This window comes from Triturus cristatus, chromosome 2_2 (assembly GCF_964204655.1).
Source record: "Triturus cristatus chromosome 2_2, aTriCri1.1, whole genome shotgun sequence".
NCBI classification, from domain to species: domain Eukaryota; kingdom Metazoa; phylum Chordata; class Amphibia; order Caudata; family Salamandridae; genus Triturus; species Triturus cristatus.
This window is the reverse complement of record NC_140582.1, coordinates 785,662,504-785,683,158: the sequence shown is the minus strand read 5'-3', so window position 1 is coordinate 785,683,158 and position 20,655 is coordinate 785,662,504. Positions and strand designations below refer to the sequence as shown.

Sequence of the window (20,655 nt, the reverse complement as noted above, 5' to 3'; positions counted from 1 at the left end):
AGAAAGTCTTAACAGGATTTAATGGAACTTAGGAGTACAACAAACACAGTCATGCCTAAATCCATCTAAAATGTACTCTAATGCCAAGGGTACGTGTATGCCATAGCCAACAAAAATGTAATACGATTATTTAACCAGTTCAGTTTGCCACAAATCCACACTGATGACCCCCCAGCATGTTGATCTAAAAACATACCTTTGGATTTAGTGCCATGTACTTACGTATTAACACCTTCCTCTCGCACCTTTTCCCAGCTGTATTTTTGCGGATACCGGACTGGAAAAAAAGAGATATGCTCATGGTTGTAGGGAGGTAGGATACTTCTGCATAATTACCCATGCTTTTTGCCTGGTGTTGCTATGTTTTTCTGACTAGTCTGACTGGGAGCCTGCTAATCAGGACCCCAGTCTCTGTGATTCTCCCCTAAATTGGACATGGTAAGTACTTGGATACACTCCAGATTGGCTACTGGTGTACCCTTTAAGTCCCTAGTATATGGCACTAAGGTGTCCCAGTGCATCGGTACACCAGGGGGCCCCCATGGGCTGGAGCATGTATTATGCCACCTAATGGGAGACCACTCAAATGTGACTACAGGCCTGCCATTGCAGCCTGTGTAAGCTGGTGCTAGCGCCCCTTACGAAAGATATACGTTTTCTTATATCTGAGGGGACTACACTTGAAACCTTTAAGGCAGGCCTTTCAATCCTGAAAGCAGGGTGCTCAGTTATAAGTGGGAGGGTGCCCCTGCATGAGCAGGACACCCCTACAAACTTCATAGTCCATTCTCCCGGGTTGTAAGTGCATCAGCTGTTACCATACATTGTGGCCATGCGTCATTACGCGATGGCTATCTCTAAACTGGCTGTAGCGAACGCAGTCTTGTTTGGTATCAAGCATGTTTGAATCATATCCCAACACTGTAAACTGTGTTGGTGGTATGATTCCATGCACTGTAAAGCTCCTCCTTTAGGCCCTCAGTGCTCTCGGGACCAGTCTTCTAGACTTGGATATCAAACTATGTCTGCTGCCGACCAGAGACACGATTCTGCCCTCCTGCTACTGAGCCAAGCTCGAGCAGAGGAAGGCAGGACAATAGGTTTCCTGTCACAGGGAGGTGTGATGACCTCCCAGAATGGACATGGTGTATTGGGACAGGGTGGGGCGCTTGCCAGCCCCACTAGACTCCTTTGAAGGGCACATTTGGCTCCCTCCCTGGTGCGAAACTGGACAAAGGACATGGGAGTATCCTCCCCACTGTCAATACCCTCCTCTGGGAGGGACCCCTGAATCGTCTCTGTTGGAAGGCGGACCCCGAGGAGTCGGTGAGACCACCAAGGGGGGCCCTCTCACTGCACGTAGTAGCCGAGCGCTGCCGAGAAGTCTCCTGAGAGATCCTCCTCCTATCACGTACTAGCACAGTAACACCACCACACCGGACTCAGGCAGGTTGTCTCAAGACAAGCAATTCTTTATCATCAATAAAAGGTTATGAGTTCAATATTTACACGAAGGGATCGAGGGATCCACCAAAAGTCTCAATGTCTCTTTGGAAGGGTAGGGGTAGCGGGACAGTCCTTGGCAGGAAGGGGGTACGAGGGTACCTGGGGCCCAGTTCTTATCCTCACGCTGGAGGACCTCCGATCTCGGAGGGGTCGAGCCGCGACGGCGTCAGCAGGGCTCTGGCGTACAGTTCGTGGAGAGCCGCGATTCAATCAGCAGGGCTCTCAAGATGGTTTCTGTTCAGCTCGAGCCGCGACGTCGTCAGCAGGGCTCCGAGGAAGGTTCCAGCGAGGTTGGGCCGCGACAGCGTCTGCAGGGCTCCGAGGTTCCAGGTGGTTCAGAAAAGGGTTCACAGGAGGGAGCCGCGACGCAGTCAGCAGGGCTCGTGATGGTTCCGGCAAGAGTTCGTCTCCGTAGGGTCAGCCGCGATTCGATCAGCAGGGCTCTCGACTCCGGGATACAACTGCCGAGCTGTGGTGGGGTCCCCCAGATATAGGTCTGGAGCCCTTTGATGTCCGGACCTATGTGCCCGAGGGGGCGGAGTGGCCGGGTGGAGGTGGCCAGACGCCCAGCAGGAGAGGCGCCAGGCCCATGGGAGTTTGCAGGGTGATCACACCTCGAGAGGGGAGGACAGTTGGGGGTCCCATCGATACTGTCCTCCGCCGGGGCGATGAATGGTTCCTGCGGCACCCCCTGGCCAGTTCGTGGTGCCTCGATGTCGGGGCTTCGCTGGGGTCGAGGCTGGGTTGAGCGGGGTCGCGCCGGCTGGGGCACGGTGTGACGGGGATGCCAACAAGATGGAGGAGCCACGAGGAGTATGCGACCACGTGTAGCTCCGGGTGAAGGGCCTTGGTGCAGTCCAGACGGGTGGCCCGTGACGGCCGGGGCGGGGAACGGCCACAATCCAGGGGGTTAAGGACCACGCCACGAGGCCAGGTCCAACAGGCGTCCCCCCCCCAGCCGAAGGCATGGAGAGTCACTCATCTCCTTGGGGATTCTCCTCGTCAAGGCGGAAGAAGCGGGACAGGCCGTCGGCGTTGGCGTGGTCATTGCCGGGCCGGTGTTCGACGTCAAAGTCCATCCCTTGTAGCGAGATGGACCATCGCAGCAGCTTGGGGTTCTCGCCCCGCATTCGCATTAACCATTGCAAGGGCCGGTGGTCGGTCTGGACCCGGAAGTGGGCGCCAAAGAGGTAGGGCCGGAGCTTCTTGAGGGCCCACACCACAGCGAAGGCCTCGCGCTCAATAGTGCTCCAGCGTTGCTCCCGGGGCAGTAGTCGCCGGCTGATGAAGGCCACTGGTCTGTCGAGCCCCCTTTCGTCAGTTTGGGAGAGGACGGCCCCGATCCCATACTCGGAGGCGTCCGTCTGTACCACGAACTCCTTCTGGTAGTCCGGGGCTTGCAGCACCGGAGCAGTACACATGGCCGTTTTGAGGGTGTCGAAGGCTGTTTGGCAGCGGGGTGTCCAGTGTACCTTTTTGGGCTGTTTTTTGGACGTTAACTCTGTGAGGGGGCCAACAATGCTCCCATAGTCCCGGATAAACCGCCGGTAGTATCCGGTGAGGCCCAGGAAGGCCCGGACAGCGGTCTGGGTAGTGGGGGGTTCCCAGGTCTGGATGGCCTCTATCTTTGCTTGGAGGGGGGCCACCTGCCCGCTCCCCACTTGATGGCCCAGGTAGGTCACGGATCCGTGGCCGATTTGGCATTTGCTGGCCTTGATTGTGAGCCCGGCCCGCTGGAGGGCGGCCAGGACGGCCTCCAGGTGGAGGAGGTGCTCGGCCCAGTGGTTGCTGTACACGGCAATGTCATCTAAGTAGGCCGCGCTGAAGGCCTCAAGCCCGGCCAAAACCTTGTTCACCAGTCTTTGGAAGGTGGCCGGGGCGTTCTTCATTCCGAAGGGCATCACCCGAAAGTGGTAATGCCCATCCGGAGTCGAAAAGGCGGATCTTTCTTGGGCGCCGGGGGTGAGCTGGATTTGCCAGTACCCGGCGGTGAGATCCAGCGTGTTCAAGTAGCGAGCGGCCCCTAGGCGGTCGATCAGTTCGTCGGCCCGGGGTATCGGGTGTGCGTCCGTCTTGGTTACTCCATTCAGGGCTCGGTAGTCCACGCAGAATCGCAACTCCGGGGGGTGACCGGGAGCTGCGGCCTCGGGCACCAGGACGACAGGGCTTGCCCACGGGCTGTCGGAAGGCTCGATGACCCCCAGGGCCAGCATCTTCGCTACTTCGGCCTGGATGCAGGCCCGCACTCGGTCAGGCACCCGGTAGGCTCTGTGTCGTATGGGGGGGTTCTCCCCGGTGTCGACGTTGTGGACGCACCAGTGGGTCACCCCCGGGGTGAGAGAGAAGAGGGCTGCGTAGTCCCGCAGTAATCGCTGGCAGTCGTTGCGCTGCTCCGGGGTCAGGGACGAGGCGAGTTGGACCCCTTCGATCGATCCATCGTGACTGTCGGATTGCAAGAGGTCGGGCAAGGGCTCGGAGTCGTCCTCGCCCCCCTCGTCGGTCGCCAGCAGCAGGCTCAGTTCGGTCCGGGCGAAGTGGGGTTTTAGCCTGTTCGCATGTAGGACCCGGAGGGGGTTCCGGGGGGACTCCAGATCGACCAGGTAGGTGACTGGACTTTTCTTCTCCACCACCTTGAAGGGCCCGGTCCACTTGTCCTGGAGGGCGCCGGGTTCGACCGGGGCCATGACCCATACTTTCTGACCTGGCTCGAATTCTACCGTAGAAGTGTTGCGATCGTACCACCGCTTCATGTCCTCCTGGCTGGCCTCGAGGTTGGCTTCGGCTATGGCTCGGAACTTGCGGGTCTGGTTTCGGAGGGTCAGGAGGTATCGGTAGACGTCAGGAGGGGCGCCTCGGGGCTTCATCTCCCAGCCCTCCTTGACCAGGCTGAGTGGTCCGCGGACCGGGTGCCCATACAATAGTTCGAACGGGCTGAACCCCAGGGACTTCTGCGGGACCTCCCGATAGGCAAACAGGAGGCAGGGCAGCAGAACATCCCATTTCCGCCTGAGGGGTTCTTCCAGGCCCTGGATCATCCCTTTCAATGTTCGGTTGAACCGCTCAACCAGTCCGTTCCCCTGAGGGTGATATGGGGTCGTGAACTTGTATGTGACCCCGCATTGTTGCCACAGGGACCGCATGTACCTGGAGATAAAGTTCGTGCCACGGTCGCTCACCACTTCGCTGGGGAATCCCACTCGGGAGAAGATCCCCATCAAGGCCCGGCCTACCACAGGGGCCGTTCTAGTTCTGAGCGGGACCGCCTCCGGGTACCTTGTGGCGTGGTCCACGAGGACCAGGATGAAGCGGTGGCCCAGGGCGGTTTGGGGGTCCAGGGGTCCCACAATGTCGATTCCGACTCGTTCAAACGGGGTGCTGACGGCGGGAAAGGGCTGGAGGGGGGCCTTGACCCGACTCCCCGTCTTTCCGCTGGCTTGGCAGGTCTGGCAGGACCGGCAGTGGTTGTCCACATCTCTCCGCATCCGGGGCCAGTAGAAGTGGGTCACCAGACGACTGTACGTTTTGTCTTGCCCCAAGTGTCCGGCGAGGGGCACATCATGGGCCAGGTTGAGAAGGAACTCCCGGAAGCGGAGGGGGACCACCAACACGCGGCCGGCCCCGAGTTCTGCCACTTTCTGTTCACTGTACAACAGGCCCTCGGCCCAGTAGATCCAGTGGGTGCCGGTCTTGTCACCGTTGGCTTGCGCGGTCGCCTGCTGTCGGACCCCTTCGAGAGAGGGACAGGACTGTTGCTCTTGCTGGAACTGCTCTCGGGTGGGGCCCCCTTCATGTTGCCATTGCGTCAGTTCTGGTAGGGCGCTCGGAGAAGCCATCTCTTCGGGGGAGGATTCGCTGGGCCCGGGGTCGGTGTCCGCCTCCTCCTCGCTGCTGGCGGGAGGGGGTGTGAGCCCCTCGGGTCGGGCAGTCCCGGAGGTCGAGGAGGAGCGGGGGGCCTGGGCGGTCATGGACCGGGTGATGGCGCAGGCCCAATCAGCCAGTCCCAACATTCGGAGGTGCTCTCGTCGTTCTACTTGAGCCCAGGGGGAACTCTCCAAGTCGTTCCCCAGGAGGCAGTCGACCGGGGCGTCGTCGCGCACCGTCACCTTCAGCAGGCCCGTCACCCCTCCCCACTCGAAGGGGACCAGGGCCATCTGGCATAGGCTCTCACTGTTGTCGGCCGTCCGCACAGGGCACAGCACATTCGGTAGAATCTGTTCAGGGGTCACCAGGTGGCAGCGGACAGCGGTGATACTGGCGCCGGTGTCGCGAAGGGCCTCGGCCCGTTGTCCGTTGACCGTGACCTGCTGCCGGTACTTCTGGGTGTTGGTTGGGATGGGGGTGCAGGGTACCATCTCTCGGCTACCCAGGCAGACCAGGGACATGGCTGCCGGCTCCCACTCAGTGTTTTCTCGGTCGAGGGCCTCTTCTTCCTCCTCTCCCCCCAAGGCGGCGGCTGTCAGCTGCCGGGGCGGGGGCCCGCCGGCCCCGTTTCTTCGGTTCAGGGGGCAGGCCGGGTCGCTGGCAAAGTGTCCGGTTTGTTGGCAGCCATAGCAGATCACTGGTGGCCGTGGTCCGGGTCGGGCCGAGCCCACCCTTCGCGCTAGGCTCGGGGAGAGATGTGGCTGCAGTGGCCCTCGAGGGGGGCTCCTGGGGGCCCCAGCGGGAGGGTCTCGGTTCCTGTTCGGCCCTCCCCCCCCACCGCGCTGGCGTGGGGGTCCGTTGGGGTTCCTCTGGTACTCCCCCATTGAGCTCCGGGGGACCCGGGAGTTGACCCATCGATCGGCCTCGACGGCAAGTTTTCGCGGGTCGGTCATTTTGCTGTCGAGGAGGTGCTGTCTTAGTTCCACGAAGCAATTGTTGGAAAGATGTTCCCAGACGATGAGGTCGACCAGTTGTCCGTAGGTGGTTACTTTGCTGCCTTTGATCCACCCTTCTAGGGCCCGACTGAAAAAGTCCACATATTCCACCCATGTGGTACCCGGGATTTTCTTGCAGTCTCGGAACCGCTGGCGGTACATCTCCGCTGTTAGCCCGTAGCGGGTGAGCAGGGCCTCCTTCATGTGATCGTAGGAGGTCATCACCTCCTCTGGTAGCTGGAGCAGCGTGTCCCGCCCTTCACTCAGGAATCGCCCCCACAGGCCTGCGCCCCAGTCTTTTCGGGGCACCCGATGGGAGGTCATGGCCACCTCGTAGGCCTTGAACCATTGTTGGATATCGTCATTCTTGTAATACTCCTTGACGACCTCCTTCGGGATATGCACCTTGGCCTCGGGGGGCGGTAGAGTGTCTCTAGTACTGGGGGTGTTGGCCCCTCCGTTCTTGGCCTTGATCTCGAGCTCCTTGAGACTGCGCTCGTGCTCAAGAGTTAGTTTCTTTTCCTCCAACTCCCGGTGTCGTCTCTTCTCTTCTATTTCTTCTTGAAGGCGTAGCTGCTCGAGGGCCAGTTTCTTTTCTGCCAGCTGGAGTTCGCCGTCCAGCCGTAGTCGGGCGAGCTCTAGTTCGTGGCTCCGGACCTTTTCCCGCTCTCGTATTTCTTCCTCGGAGAGGCCGGTTTCTAGGCTCTTTCTTCCTCCGGTTGCCGGGGTCAGTGCGGTTGCTGTGGTCTCCGTCAGGGGCAAGGGCCCTTCTTCCTGGGAGGGGCCTGCCCCAGCCTCCAACCATGCCCTCAGAGCTTTCTGCATCTCTTCCTTGGTACCGAGGCTGGTGGTTGCAATGCCTTTGTCTCTGCAGAACTGTTTTAATTCTTTGTGCGTATATTCTTCCAGCCGTTCGGGCTGGAACTCCATTGTCGCGTTGTTTTCCTGGCTGCTCATGATGCTATTCGTTTGGATGGGTAGCTAGTGGGTACTGGCTGGTACGTACTGCGTTCGGCTCGGATCCCGCCGCTGCCACCAAATGTTGGAAGGCGGACCCCGAGGAGTCGGTGAGACCACCAAGGGGGGCCCTCTCACTGCACGTAGTAGCCGAGCGCTGCCGAGAAGTCTCCTGAGAGATCCTCCTCCTATCACGTACTAGCACAGTAACACCACCACACCGGACTCAGGCAGGTTGTCTCAAGACAAGCAATTCTTTATCATCAATAAAAGGTTATGAGTTCAATATTTACACGAAGGGATCGAGGGATCCACCAAAAGTCTCAATGTCTCTTTGGAAGGGTAGGGGTAGCGGGACAGTCCTTGGCAGGAAGGGGGTACGAGGGTACCTGGGGCCCAGTTCTTATCCTCACGCTGGAGGACCTCCGATCTCGGCTCCGAGGTTCCAGGTGGTTCAGAAAAGGGTTCACAGGAGGGAGCCGCGACGCAGTCAGCAGGGCTCGTGATGGTTCCGGCAAGAGTTCGTCTCCGTAGGGTCAGCCGCGATTCGATCAGCAGGGCTCTCGACTCCGGGATACAACTGCCGAGCTGTGGTGGGGTCCCCCAGATATAGGTCTGGAGCCCTTTGATGTCCAGACCTATGCGCCCGAGGGGGCGGAGTGGCCTGGTGGAGGTGGCCAGACGCCCAGCAGGAGAGGCGCCAGGCCCATGGGAGTTTGCAGGGTGATCACACCTCAAGAGGGGAGGACAGTTGGGGGTCCCATCGATACTGTCCTCCGCCGGGGCGATGAATGGTTCCTGCGGCACCCCCTGGCCAGTTCGTGGTGCCTCGATGTCGGGGCTTCGCTGGGGTCGAGGCTGGGTTGAGCGGGGTCGCGCCGGCTGGGGCACGGTGTGACGGGGATGCCAACAAGATGGCGGAGCCACGAGGAGTATGCGACCACGTGTAGCTCCGGGTGAAGGGCCTTGGTGCAGTCCAGACGGGTGGCCCGTGACGGCCGGGGCGGGGAACGGCCACAATCCAGGGGGTTAAGGACCACGCCACGAGGCCAGGTCCAACAGTCTCAAACCCTTTCCTTAGGGTAAATAAGGGGCTTACCTGTGGGTGGGTCCCTAGATTTGTCGCGGGACAAGATTCAGATCCGAAACCACTTCAGCCGTCGGGGCACTTTAGACTTCGCTGGACTTTGCTTTGAGAACCGAGACTGCAACTGAGAAGACTCCTGCTGCTCCTGGTCTCGTCGTCCTGCCAGTTTTATGCAATGTCTGTGCCTGTGCTCCATACAGGCTCTTCATGAGGCCTGTGGACATCCAAGACACCCGAAGGGATCTCCCTTGGAGTGAATTAGTCACTCCACTGTATCTGCAGGCACCGTGGCGAAGCTGACAGTTCGCTGTTCCTGAGCTCCTTCAGACTCAGAAAGGTTCAGCAACACAGGTTGTGGTTCTGCAACTCCCTCGAGGCCTGCACTGTCTTCACAGGAATTTTGAAGCCAGTATCCCTCGTCAGAACTGCTGGAGCAGTACCCCTGTGCACCGCGCCGGCTTGCCATTGCCAAGGCTTGTTGACTTTTTCCCAATAAATCTTTGGGCTCCAAAAAGCTCCAGCCTCAAGCATCTCCTGTAGCCAAAATCTTTGCCTGCCCCACATCCTCTGCACCGTGGGCCTTCATCCTTTGGTGAGCTGCTCAAGGTCCTCTTGTGACTCCTGTGCCTTCGGCCCCTGCGTCCTCTTGAGGGTCTTTGTTGACTCCAGTGGGCTCCCCTGCTTGCTCTGGGCCTGCTCAGACTTACCTGCTTGTGGTGAGTCACAGGACCTTGCTGGTCCCATCACTGTACCTTTTTCTACGACTGCGTTGGTTGCCGTTGCCAAGGCTTGTTGGTGCCCCTGCTGGACACTAACACCTTGGCTCTTGACATCCGACGTGGGACAGCTCGTGAACGGCTCCTGGTCTTCCACAGCCTCACCTGGTCCGCACAGCTGCAACTTCAAGGGACGCTCAACTCTCCTGCATCCCCGACATCAGTGGGAATTCGTCTTCCATGCCTCTGGATCACTCCTTAGTGGCAGACTCTCTCCCCTCTGCTTGCAGGTACCTCTCATCTTGAATCCACCTTTGGGTTCCGCTGGACTCTTTCACTTTCTTCGCCAGCGGCATCTTCACTGAATTCCTCCCTTGTGCTCTACGGCGGTTTCTGACGTCACTTCACACCTATGCACCCGGCTTCCCTGGTGTAGGTATCCTGGTTCCTGGGGTATCCACGGGTGGGGTGACTCTCCAACCTTCCATCTTCCATAGGGTTTTTTCAGGGTCCTTTGAGACGGGTCCTTTTTCTTTAAAACGGCAACCAAGAATTACCCGTTGACATGCATTGAGCATGTGGTTGTGTTCCCACACTGCACACTATCTCCGTGGGGTTCCTAGATGCTCACCTTGGGTGGTTCCTTGGGTCCCCAACTCTTCTACATTTTCTGGGTCCATTCTCGACTTAGGTCGTGGTTCGCATTCCACTATTTTAGTATATGGTTTGGTCTCCCCCCTGGAGATCACTGTGTATTTGTGCTACTTACGTGCTCTATTATCAAAGTTGTGTGTGTATTGTGGTTATATCTCTGGGTAGGAGATATTGCATTGTGTTAGTGAGAGTTTATAATAAATACATATTTTTCACTCGACCTATACCCTAAGATTAAGTACTGGTAAAACAAGCTGCTTTACACTCCTTCTGGGCTAATCCTGAAGGCTTCTCGTCACAGCTACCACTTGGAGACCTTTCTAAGGTTGTCTATGACCACTAAAATCACAGTAAGGGTTGTCTGGATTATTACAGGGTGCTACACTTACACAAGTGAGCACCATATATTAAGCCTGCCTCTTACCATGGTCTATTAGCTTCTGATCCTAAGTGCAGTCAGGGGGTACTGGGCTGCATTTGTTATTTGGAGTATTTTACCTCGTAAAAATGGAGGTGTATTAAATGGACATGAGAAGAAATGTTCTTCTCATGTCCATTCAATACTGCTCCATTATTTGCACAGAATACTAGAACCGGACATGATTCTTTCTTGAGGTGTCTTGGGCGCCAGACAGTATAAGGCGACTTCATCAACACGGTCCTTTTGAGTTATTCAGAACTTTTGGGTTAAGGTAGGTGGGGTTGTTTCTAACATTTTGGTGTGGAATGGGGTCAACAACTCCGAAATTGCTTTGTTGAAAGTTATGGATGATTTATCGTAATCCGATACCTTGGAGCTTTTATCAGTTTGGCTTTCTGCTTGGTAGGCATGATAGTGCTCAGTCGTGGCATGCCTCCGACACTCTAGTGGTTGACAGATGCATTCTGGTGATGGATATGTAAAAGCGAGGGTCCAATAAACAATGTGAGGCTGAAAATCCTTTGAGAGCAAAATGTTTATTCCAGCTCAAGGGACGTCATAAGCCAGCTTTGACTCCAGTCAACAGTTCATCAATATTCATGGTTCAAGCAATGGATATTTCAAGGTTGTACATGCAAGGAAACAATGAAGCATTCATTAGTATAATTGATAGCTCATCCTGGCACAGTTGATAAGACTAACGAGAGAAACATTCTTCCCACCAAAGATTCAACTTTGAAACTCAGTTGCGAGTCTGAGAACAAAACACCATGGACATCCTCCTTAATATCACAGTAGAGGAAGGTTAAACTCTGCAAAATACTGTTTAATGATTTAATATGTTAATCCTGCTGTATGCTCATTTACTGTACTGGTGCAGGATTGTGATCTTAACAGGATGGAGTCGTTCAATTTTTTTAAATGTGATCTGGATGTTCACAGATAAATGTAGCTTTCTTGAAGCACTGGTTTACAAAACTTGTGGTTTATTTCCCTAAGCACGAGGACCATGGATGCATTAATTAGACTCTAGGTGAATGCCTCAATTCTTATAGCCATTGTCATGTATGAAGTATTGTTGCCTCTTGCTGCATCCTTATTGTTGTCTGGTGTCAAGGCGTATATTAACTTTTGTTGCTAAGGTCATCAATCACTGTAATGCTATACATTGCAACTGTTATTCCCTTGCTATATACATCACCAATAAAATGGTTTATAAATAAAAACAGATAGAGACAAGGACAGGAGACACTGTGACGCCCTAGAGTAAGATGTAATGCGAGTCCTGGGGCAAGGAAACGTCTTGGGCTGCCAATTTTATTTGACATTATCATCAAGGTATGATGCAGTTCTGAATTGTCCCTTTTATGCTACCAGGATGACGGCCATCAAGCATGCACTGCAAAGAGACATCTTCACTCCCAATGATGAGCGACTCCTGAGCATTGTCAATGTCTGCAAAGCAGGCAAAAAGAAGAAAAACTGCTTCTTGTGCGCCACAGGTAATGATGGGCATATTCAAATGGAGGCTGCTTGACACCAAATTTGAAATGACAGATATTTGTAGTAAAGCCCTTCACTGATCTGTTTGTCCTCCCCTTCACACGTTCTTATACTATATGTAGATACTTATGAATGATTCTTCTTTTTTTCTTACAAATTAATTTACATGATCAGTTTATTCAAATGATTTGTATTGCACACTGTGAACTACATTACCTTGTGATTTAGGCTCCTTTTCATTAATTTGCTGCATTACTGCCTCCAAATCCTGCTCCTTCTCTTCAACAGACCGGATCGTTGTATCTGTTGCCTTAACAAGGCCTAATTTAGATTTGAATGACGCAATTTATTTCCACAATGCATGCAAACTTTTCATAGATACGGTGAGGAGCAATATATCACTTGTCTTGCCCGCTTCATCATAAGAGCCTTTACACTCTGGAGGAGTAGGAAGCTGAAAGAAATGCTCATCAAATGTAGGGCCTATTGAGGATTCATAGGCCCCATAGTACCGCTTGTTGTAGTTTGCCCCTGGTATGAATAGGAGCCATTCTCCCTCTTTGAGCCTAGCAAATCTGACCCAGAAAATTGGGACAATGCAGGCTTCACAGAATGGAAATACTCCATTGTCCAAGAGTGTGCTTCTGATAACCCCAACCCTAGTATTGCAGGAAGCTAAGTGGCTTTACCCTTTGTGGGAGAAGATTTAAATCTCTCCTTGTGCCCTAGTAATTTGCTTTTCAACCAACCCACCCGCCCTTCTGTGTAGGGGTAGGTCACTGTTGCACTGTAGCATTCATTATGATGCTCCTTTGTTTTATAGGCCTGTGCTGTCTCTCTGCCATGGGTCTCTGGGTTCAAGGATTTGCAGATGTACAGCCTCAACTTGATTTTGCAGTGTAATGGTTGCCTTTCATGAGTGCCAGAGCTGCGGCAGATATCACACAGCAGCAGTACTGTGGCAGCATACAATTCTCCACCGTTTCTTCCAGTGGACTGGTGCTCTGCACTCTTTCATTGCGCGAGGGAAGAATGTGTGGAAACAGGAACACGCATGGAGATCAGGGAAAAGCGCCACCATGCCCCAATCAATCAATTCTTCCTTATTCGATCAAGTTAAAAAATTATCATAAAAGCACACATAAATACATCATCGTAAAATTATTAAAAAATTCTATTTTTAAAATTACAAATATTACAGCGCAATGCCCCACTCATTTTCAAACTTCTAAGTCTTCTCATTACTCACGTTCGATGAGTTGATCTAATCATAAAGTGATCTGCTCTTGCCTCGTACCATATGTGACATATGCAGTATTGTGAGAAATGAATAAGTATTAATGTTCTTCACATTTGTTGATGTTTATTGCTTGTTTAAAGAAAATGGCTTTTGCTCTGTTGTCCTGGAAAAATATATATGAAAGTGAAACTTCTCAGTAGTCGTGGTAGGTGCAGACGTATGCTATAAATTCAGTATAACATTGTTGCATTTGAATGCAGCCCCGTGGATTTTTGTATATTATGCATGCCGATAGTAACTGAATGTCTTGATGGGGGGCATTAATATCCTTCTATTGGCTTAGAAGAGCAAAACTGTATTTCTGATGGACAAAGTTGAGTATTGGTTGAAAGAGCTTGCTATCACCAAATAAAAGGCTCTGGAGAAGGCATTGGTGATTAGATTACTGCCCAGCATACCATAATGAATTGAAGTGGTACAATAGAAAATAAAAGAACCTTGCTCTACTTATTACATGAAGACAATAGATGCAGTTTAACATTCTATGTGTGGTCTTCTCTGTTTTCAAAATCTTTGTAATCCTCCTCAACTCGCCAATACTTTGACTCCATCACAACTCTTGTACGATAATGTATCGAGTTTCTTTGTGGTAAAAATTGTAAAGATCGCAGATGGAATCTTTTAATCGGATATAGCAGTGTGTTATCCGTATCCTCAATTTAAAACGTCAACTTCTGAGGTTCTGTCTCAATTTGACCTCCTTTCTGGAGAGTTGTGGAGAAATTGCTTCTGCAAATCTGTTAGACTTGGTCCTCTCTGAAGGGTCAACTCCAAATGTTTTGCATTCACCTCTCCTGTTTTCGGAACCCTTTTTTGTTAGTGGTTAGGACTCTGTGCACGTTACCACTGCTAAGCAGTACTAAAGTGCTCTCTCCCTAAACATGCTGAAATTGGCTTGCACCTAATTGGCACACTTAATTTGCTTGCAAGTTCCTATTAAAGTGATGCTACAGGTACCTAGAGTCTGGAAATTAAATGCTACTAGTGAGCCTGCAGCACTGATTGGTGTGCCCACATAAGTAGCCTTTTCAAACCTGTCCCAGGCCTGTCATTTCAGCCTGTGTGTGCAGTTTAAAATGCTGTTTCGGCCTTGCAAAATAAACCTTCCGCCAGACCTAAACCTTCCTTTTTTGGTCTCGCCTGAGCCAGCTCTGGCGAGAGCTTTAGTAAACGGGGGATTTGGAAGTGCAAACTAGTGCTTTTCAGGCCTCCAAATACAGTGCATGTGCGCCGGGCGCGCGCACCATTTGGCAGCCTGCGTGATCATTTTGCGGCCGCTTTGATGTTCTCAGTGAGCCGCGCGGCCACTGAGAACATCAAAGCGGCCGCGAAAGTACACACCATTTGCCAGCCTGCGTGCCTCTCTCCCCTTAGAAGGCGCGACGTGCCCTACCCCCTCCCTTATCCCACTTCCTGCTTGGTTTTTTTACATTTGCGATCGCTTTTGTGATCGCTTTCACTTTCACGGCCACTTGTGTTATTTATATGTTCTAGAATATTCTGTTTATGCTCCCGAGGCAGAGAGTAGAGTGCTTTGTTCGGCCGCAGTACATACATCAATGACTCCCTTCATTATTTGTGTTTGAAACAAACCGATCACATATTTATCAAATTTCTCTTGCTTTCAAAAGGGGATGAAGGGCGGCCATCGCCCCCCTCTCCTGCATGCATGACCGCTCCCATCTTGAGGATGCCCCCCCCTCCAACCCCTCTCCAGCGTTCACCCCCACCCCCTATCCACACGCCCTGGGGTTCTCAGAGAGCAGCCACGCCCTGGTGGCTTGGATGTATGCATTCTATGGCGTGGCACGCTGACGGGCTTGGGGCGCTGCCAACCTGAGGTCAGCAGGGCAGCGCGACCCTCCCCCCTCAGCAATACACATGACGAGATCACATGTAAGAACTACACATGTGATTGCAGACCCCCCCTCCCAGCAGATAAACCAGTCAGGAGCATAGCTTCTGTGGATGACGCAGGTGCAGTGGCACCGGGCCCAGGGCCTCTCTGCACTCTTGATTACTATATTTCAGAACAGCGGCCGTGGGTCTCTTTCCTTCCTTGCAGTGGGATTCATAACACACTGACTAGCCACTAAACCCAGTGTGATATTGCATGTTTTACTGGTGACTCTGACCCTTAAAGAGCTCTGATTTTGTGTGCAATCTTTTAAGTAGGCATACGATATCGTTGCCACAGCCTCTTGGCGCTGTTCTGTCAGCCTGGTGATGGTTACTGCACCGGAGGAGACCCCCCTAGGCCGCCTGGTCTCAGGACTTTACTCCACAACTTTACTTGTGCATTCTTACCATTGCCACCTCAGTCCCAGCTCCCGATTTCACATCACAGTGTCTGTGCGCATTGCAATTGGTCCCTGGTTCTTACTTGCACAAGCCCCACCATAACATAACTAAATACTTATAAGGTCCCAAAGGCGAGACCTATTGGCTATGCCAATGCTTGTTAATACATATGTCGCCTCTAGAGTAGGTCCTAAACAGTCCATAGGGGAGGTGGAATTGTATTTAAAAAGTTGGACGTGTACTTCTAAGTTTTTTACACGTCCTGGTGGTAAAAAAACTTCTATATTTGTTTTTACACTACTAAGGATAACATTGGGTTACCTTATTGCATTTAATAAGTGATAACTTTTGTGAGATGACACTCAAATTATTGCTTACCTTCAGGAAGAATGTCGGTCTGTGCCTGATAACTTTAGGAACTGCATATAAAAAATGGCGCACTGGATGTCAGTCAATTCTCTAAAATTAAATTGTGATAAAACAGGAAGTGCTGATCTTCGGCCTGGTGCCCTGCAGTTCTACAACTGATTCTTATTCCAGCCAAGGCAGCAAAGAGTCTGGGGATGTCCCTTGAAAACCAGTTATTTGTTAAGACACAGGTCTCAAAAGTCAGTGTGACTGTTTACATTATCAGCGGCTTTTACGCAAATGTTTATCCTTTCTGCCGCTCGACCTTTGTAAGCTAGTTTTTCATTCTGTGTTTCTGTCTACAGTAGACTGTTGTAATGCGTATGTTGGGCTTCTTATTATCACTGTTACGAGCAGACTCTAACTTGTTCCATATAATGCTGCCAGATTTGCTACTTACCATTTTTCGCCGTAAACTAATCTCTTATCTACGAGGGCTCCACCGACTAACAAAACCAAAAACAGTCATAAAAGCTTTATGCGCTTGCCATAATGCAAAGTTGGCAAGGGCTCTACTGATTTAAGAGCCCTTATTACCCTTCACGATCCCTGCGCTCATCTTCTGGGGTACTACTCAAGTTTCACAAAGTTAAGAGTTTGAATTGGTGGAAGATTTTTCTTGTATCTCTCTCCTAGGTATTGGAAGGACCCCCCTTTTGGTATAAGGAATTAAACAAATTACTTTCCCTTAAGAAGAAACATTGCAGCATGGCTGTTTAACTAAAGGATGCTTTGATGTTGTTTTGTTCTTTAGCTCCAGGATGCCCATTTTTCTTGGGCAATCATTAAGTTTAACAAATGGCAGGTAGGTCAATAAATGTAAAATAAATAAATGACCCCTTGCATAATTAAAGTTTCAGCCTTACCTGTGTTGTGTAGTTCCTAAAAATACATAGGATCTGCGTGTCTGTAGGTAACATAAACTAAAGGATTGGTTTGTAGACTGAGTCTGAACACCCGCAAAGGCTATGTCCCCCTATAGACCAGCTAGCTCACAGTACCACCATAAGCCCCCTAACCTTACCAAGGAGCGACAGTTTATGGCAACCATCGAACATGCCAACCCTTGACTCGTTCGGGATCGTGGAAACAGTACAATACTTTTCACTCAGTAAATCGTGCTCACTTAGTCTCGGAGAGATACACAGAATAAACGTTAGGGATGTTTTCAATAAACATTTATTGAACCAGCATCATTCTAGTAGAAAACATGTGTTCTGCGACAATCATTAGACCGAAGCAAATGTAAAAGATTGCAAGCACCAACAGAGTAAATAGAAGGAAGAATTCTACCATGGTGCTGAAACAGTGAATATATGGAGACAAACATATCGGTAATCAAGTGTACTCCTACTGTGCAAACCCTACGTAAATGTACCTAGCATGTATGTGGGCGTAAAGCCAAGAATCCCCTATGAGAGAGCCCACCCCATTACCTGATGGGAGAGAATGAAGGACCCCGTCTTGGTCACGAGTTGGACACTCCTCAAGAGATATCAGACCGCTGCGTGTTGAAGCTTCAGCGTGCAGGACCTCAGTGTCTTGTGTTAGCGTCTCCTCTGGTTATCTAGTGAGGACCATACCATAAAGATAGCCTTGGGGTTCTTACCACAATCGATATGTTATGAGTACGATTTACGCAAATGAGCCTAAATCAATAATTGCAATTATGCAAAGTAGTTCTGTCGCCCTAGGATGAAGATGGTCATGACTTTCGTACAGAGTACGTTGATCCTGTTGTTTACGTCATGTGCAGGGGATTTTACTAAGAATCCTCATGCATTATAAATTAGGCTAGTTTCAAGGAAACCAATTGACATTTATTCAGCACATAACTGTGTAAAAGTTCAGTGCTAAAACCGTTATACAGAGCACGGAAGGACAAATATAGGGTAAAAGGTTGCTTTGCTACTTGGGCCTAGGTTGAGAAACATAACACCTGGGGGAATTTCAAGTGTCCTTGCCATAAACTCAGGAAGTGTGCAAATCCTGGAATATTGGTGCTCATGCATGTTATGTCTTTGAATGCTCAGTAGCAGTGAACAGGCCTTGCTTCAACATATGGTATACTTCATCTTCGAAACTGACTAGTATTATGTGATTGAGCAAGGAACCTAATATGTATGTACTGTAAATGATAAATACAAAATAAATTTTAAAACTCTGTTATGGGAATGTATACATGTCTACATTACACACGTATATGTATCTGGATATGTAACTGTTGGGTCCATATGCATGCCTACTTCAGTATGGATTTACGCTTTTTATGGGGATGTATCTGCAAATGTGTGTGTGCATATGAAAAATGTGTGTATGTATATATATGTGTGTGTATGTGTGTGCATATATACATACACACACACACACAATATATATATATATATATCACACACACACGTGTGAATACATATATCTAAAGAATTTACCTAGGAGAATGCATGGTTATGCTTTAGATAGACATGCATGTTGGTAAGAAAATATGGCTTTTTGCCTGTTGTATCAAAAACCTGAGATTATGCACTGTATAAGTATATAAGAATTATTTATACACCGGGATAACATAATAAAAATGTAATAGACCCCTAGAGGTGGGAGTCTCCCGGAATCCTCGCATCTTGAGGGCGGGATTCTCACAGACTATATGGACCGTGGGGCCATCTCCCAGACTTACAAAAAGCTAATCAGTATCTCCCTGGATCCCCTTACCACGCTTAGGCAATATTGGGTGCAAGATGTAGGAAACCTAGAAGATGAGGAATGGCAGGAGACCGCGTCCTCGCCTAAAGAGGTGGCAATCTCGGCACAACTCAGATTAGTTCAGCTTAAGATACTACACCGACTGTGCTACTCGGGTCATATATTGGCCAAATTTACTCCAGAAGCAGATTATACATGCAGAAGACACTATGGACAAGAGAGTACCTTCTACCACATTATTTGGGAAAGCCACTCATTAAGATATACTGGGACCAGGTGACACGCACTATGGGGGCGACTCTAGAAAACACACTGAAGCAGAAACAATGCCTTTTAAATATATGGCGGGCAGCAGACCTAAACAGCAAAGAGAGAACCTGGGCTACCTTGGGCTGGATGATAGCCAGGCGTAACATTGCGAGGTAATGGACAGGCCTCGGAGGTGCCAGCACTTTGTGCCTGGGAACTAGACATGGACTGGAGCATGACCGCCAAGAAGACAATCTATGAAAGCAGAGGCTGTCCCAAGAAATGGACACAGATTTCGGGTAAATGGAACCTCTTTAGGGGTAATATATGTACACCTCCCGTGGCCCTGTCCCGAGACTCTATCCCAATAGACGATGAACAAGCACTGTAAACAAGGTTGAGACTTAAAATTGTTGAATATAATCATACTGAATGCCTCATGCTAGCCCATACTGTTTAACCTAAGCAAATGTGTTGTACACTTGTTAATGTGCCTATTTTACATGCTAATAAAAAGATTAGTTAAAAAATAAAAATAAAAAATGTAATAGACATATGGTATGTATATGACAATAAATGCATGTTTATGTATTATATATGCATTTCCTAGTATGTCGAAAACATATATGTACATGAGTGTCTGTTGATTTTTGCTTCTTTGCATGATAATACATATACGTTAAAGTATATAAATATGCTTGTATGGCTAGGTATGTGTACCTATGGATATTTTCTATGCTATCTTTAAAGGTATACCACTAGAAAAGGGGAACCCCTAAATCAATAGAGGTAGAGCAGCAGGGGATAAATCAAAAGTAAACACAAAGCAGTCTGCTATACCTACAATCTTTTAACTAATGCATCTAAGTCAATTTTTGAGAGAAAAACCACTCTATCTAAACCATGCATAAATTACGATACAAATCAAATAGAGATGTTTATCCTTTTTTTTAATTTTCAAATTAATTGAAAGAAACTTGCTTTATAAATGTGCAAATTATAAATTGCAAAAACAATTAAACAAACAAAGGACAAAATGGTCCTACAAAACAATAATGCCCATGGAAAATCTGAGATATAAAATTATTCAAGACTCTCATTCATACTAAATCCATTCACACCATAATGACATATAAAACATACATCCTAAAGTCTAAAAAAAATGAACAATTTAGAGGCCCAACGTAGTAGGCGAGTCTTATAAGGCGTGAAACCACACAAATTGATCAATTGAAGATAGAAATTATACAATCAAAGATATCCAAATATGGAAAGAAGAATAAAAAAACAAAGGATTATTCTTTTGAGATTGTAAGATCTTAATGGGTCTGTGTGACGAACAATTCAGTTCAAGACGCCGACGCGCGTTTCGGTGTGACACCTCCTTTCCTGGGGTAACACCTTCTTCAGGGCATGAAATTATTCAGATGCGATTTCCATGGGACCAATAAACACAGGAAAATTGTCCAAGTTCAATTGAACAAGTTCAGAATTTCTTACAGGGGGCAAGTATAGCTGTTGAATGAAGCTCGTCCTCTAGAGGGGGTAATGGATCTGAGGTCAGCGAATCAAAAGTATCTTTTGTGGGTGCTCCTAGACAGGTAAGTAGAGGTTCTAAGCTTGATAAATAGAGAAAGAGGGGCACCCCGCTGCTTTGACTGGACGTAGAGCCGGCTTCAATGTGGCGGTGTGGATAAAACAATGGCATGGAATTTCCGCGAGGTCATAGGAAGATTTCCTGACTCGGTAATTTGAAAAGGAATACCACGTTGCTCAGACTGGACATGAAACCAGCTTCAATGTGGCAGTGTGGATTGGACAATGACACTGGTTTACCGCGAGTTCGTAGGAAAATTTCCTAACAATGTGGACACTCGTCTTCGCTCGCTCAGAATACACGGACGGCTGAAGGTGCTCCTCTCCCAGTAGGCCCCTCTCCAAGGAAACTTTAAAGGTATAACAATACATTTCGATTTGTTTTACAAACTTTACCACTG

General features: G+C 49.9%; 1 protein-coding gene across 14 annotated transcripts in view; it reads left to right on the top strand.

The window, feature by feature from the left end:
* The window catches only part of EXOC1 (exocyst complex component 1), a 330,473-nt gene that overhangs the window by 62,315 nt on the left and 247,503 nt on the right, over positions 1-20,655 (top strand). For all 14 annotated transcript variants that reach the window (XM_085642066.1, XM_085642062.1, XM_085642061.1 and 11 more), the window contains exon 2: positions 11,575-11,699. In XM_085642066.1, coding sequence (XP_085498192.1) covers positions 11,575-11,699 — 125 coding nt within the window. The remainder of the gene's footprint in view (positions 1-11,574; positions 11,700-20,655) is intronic.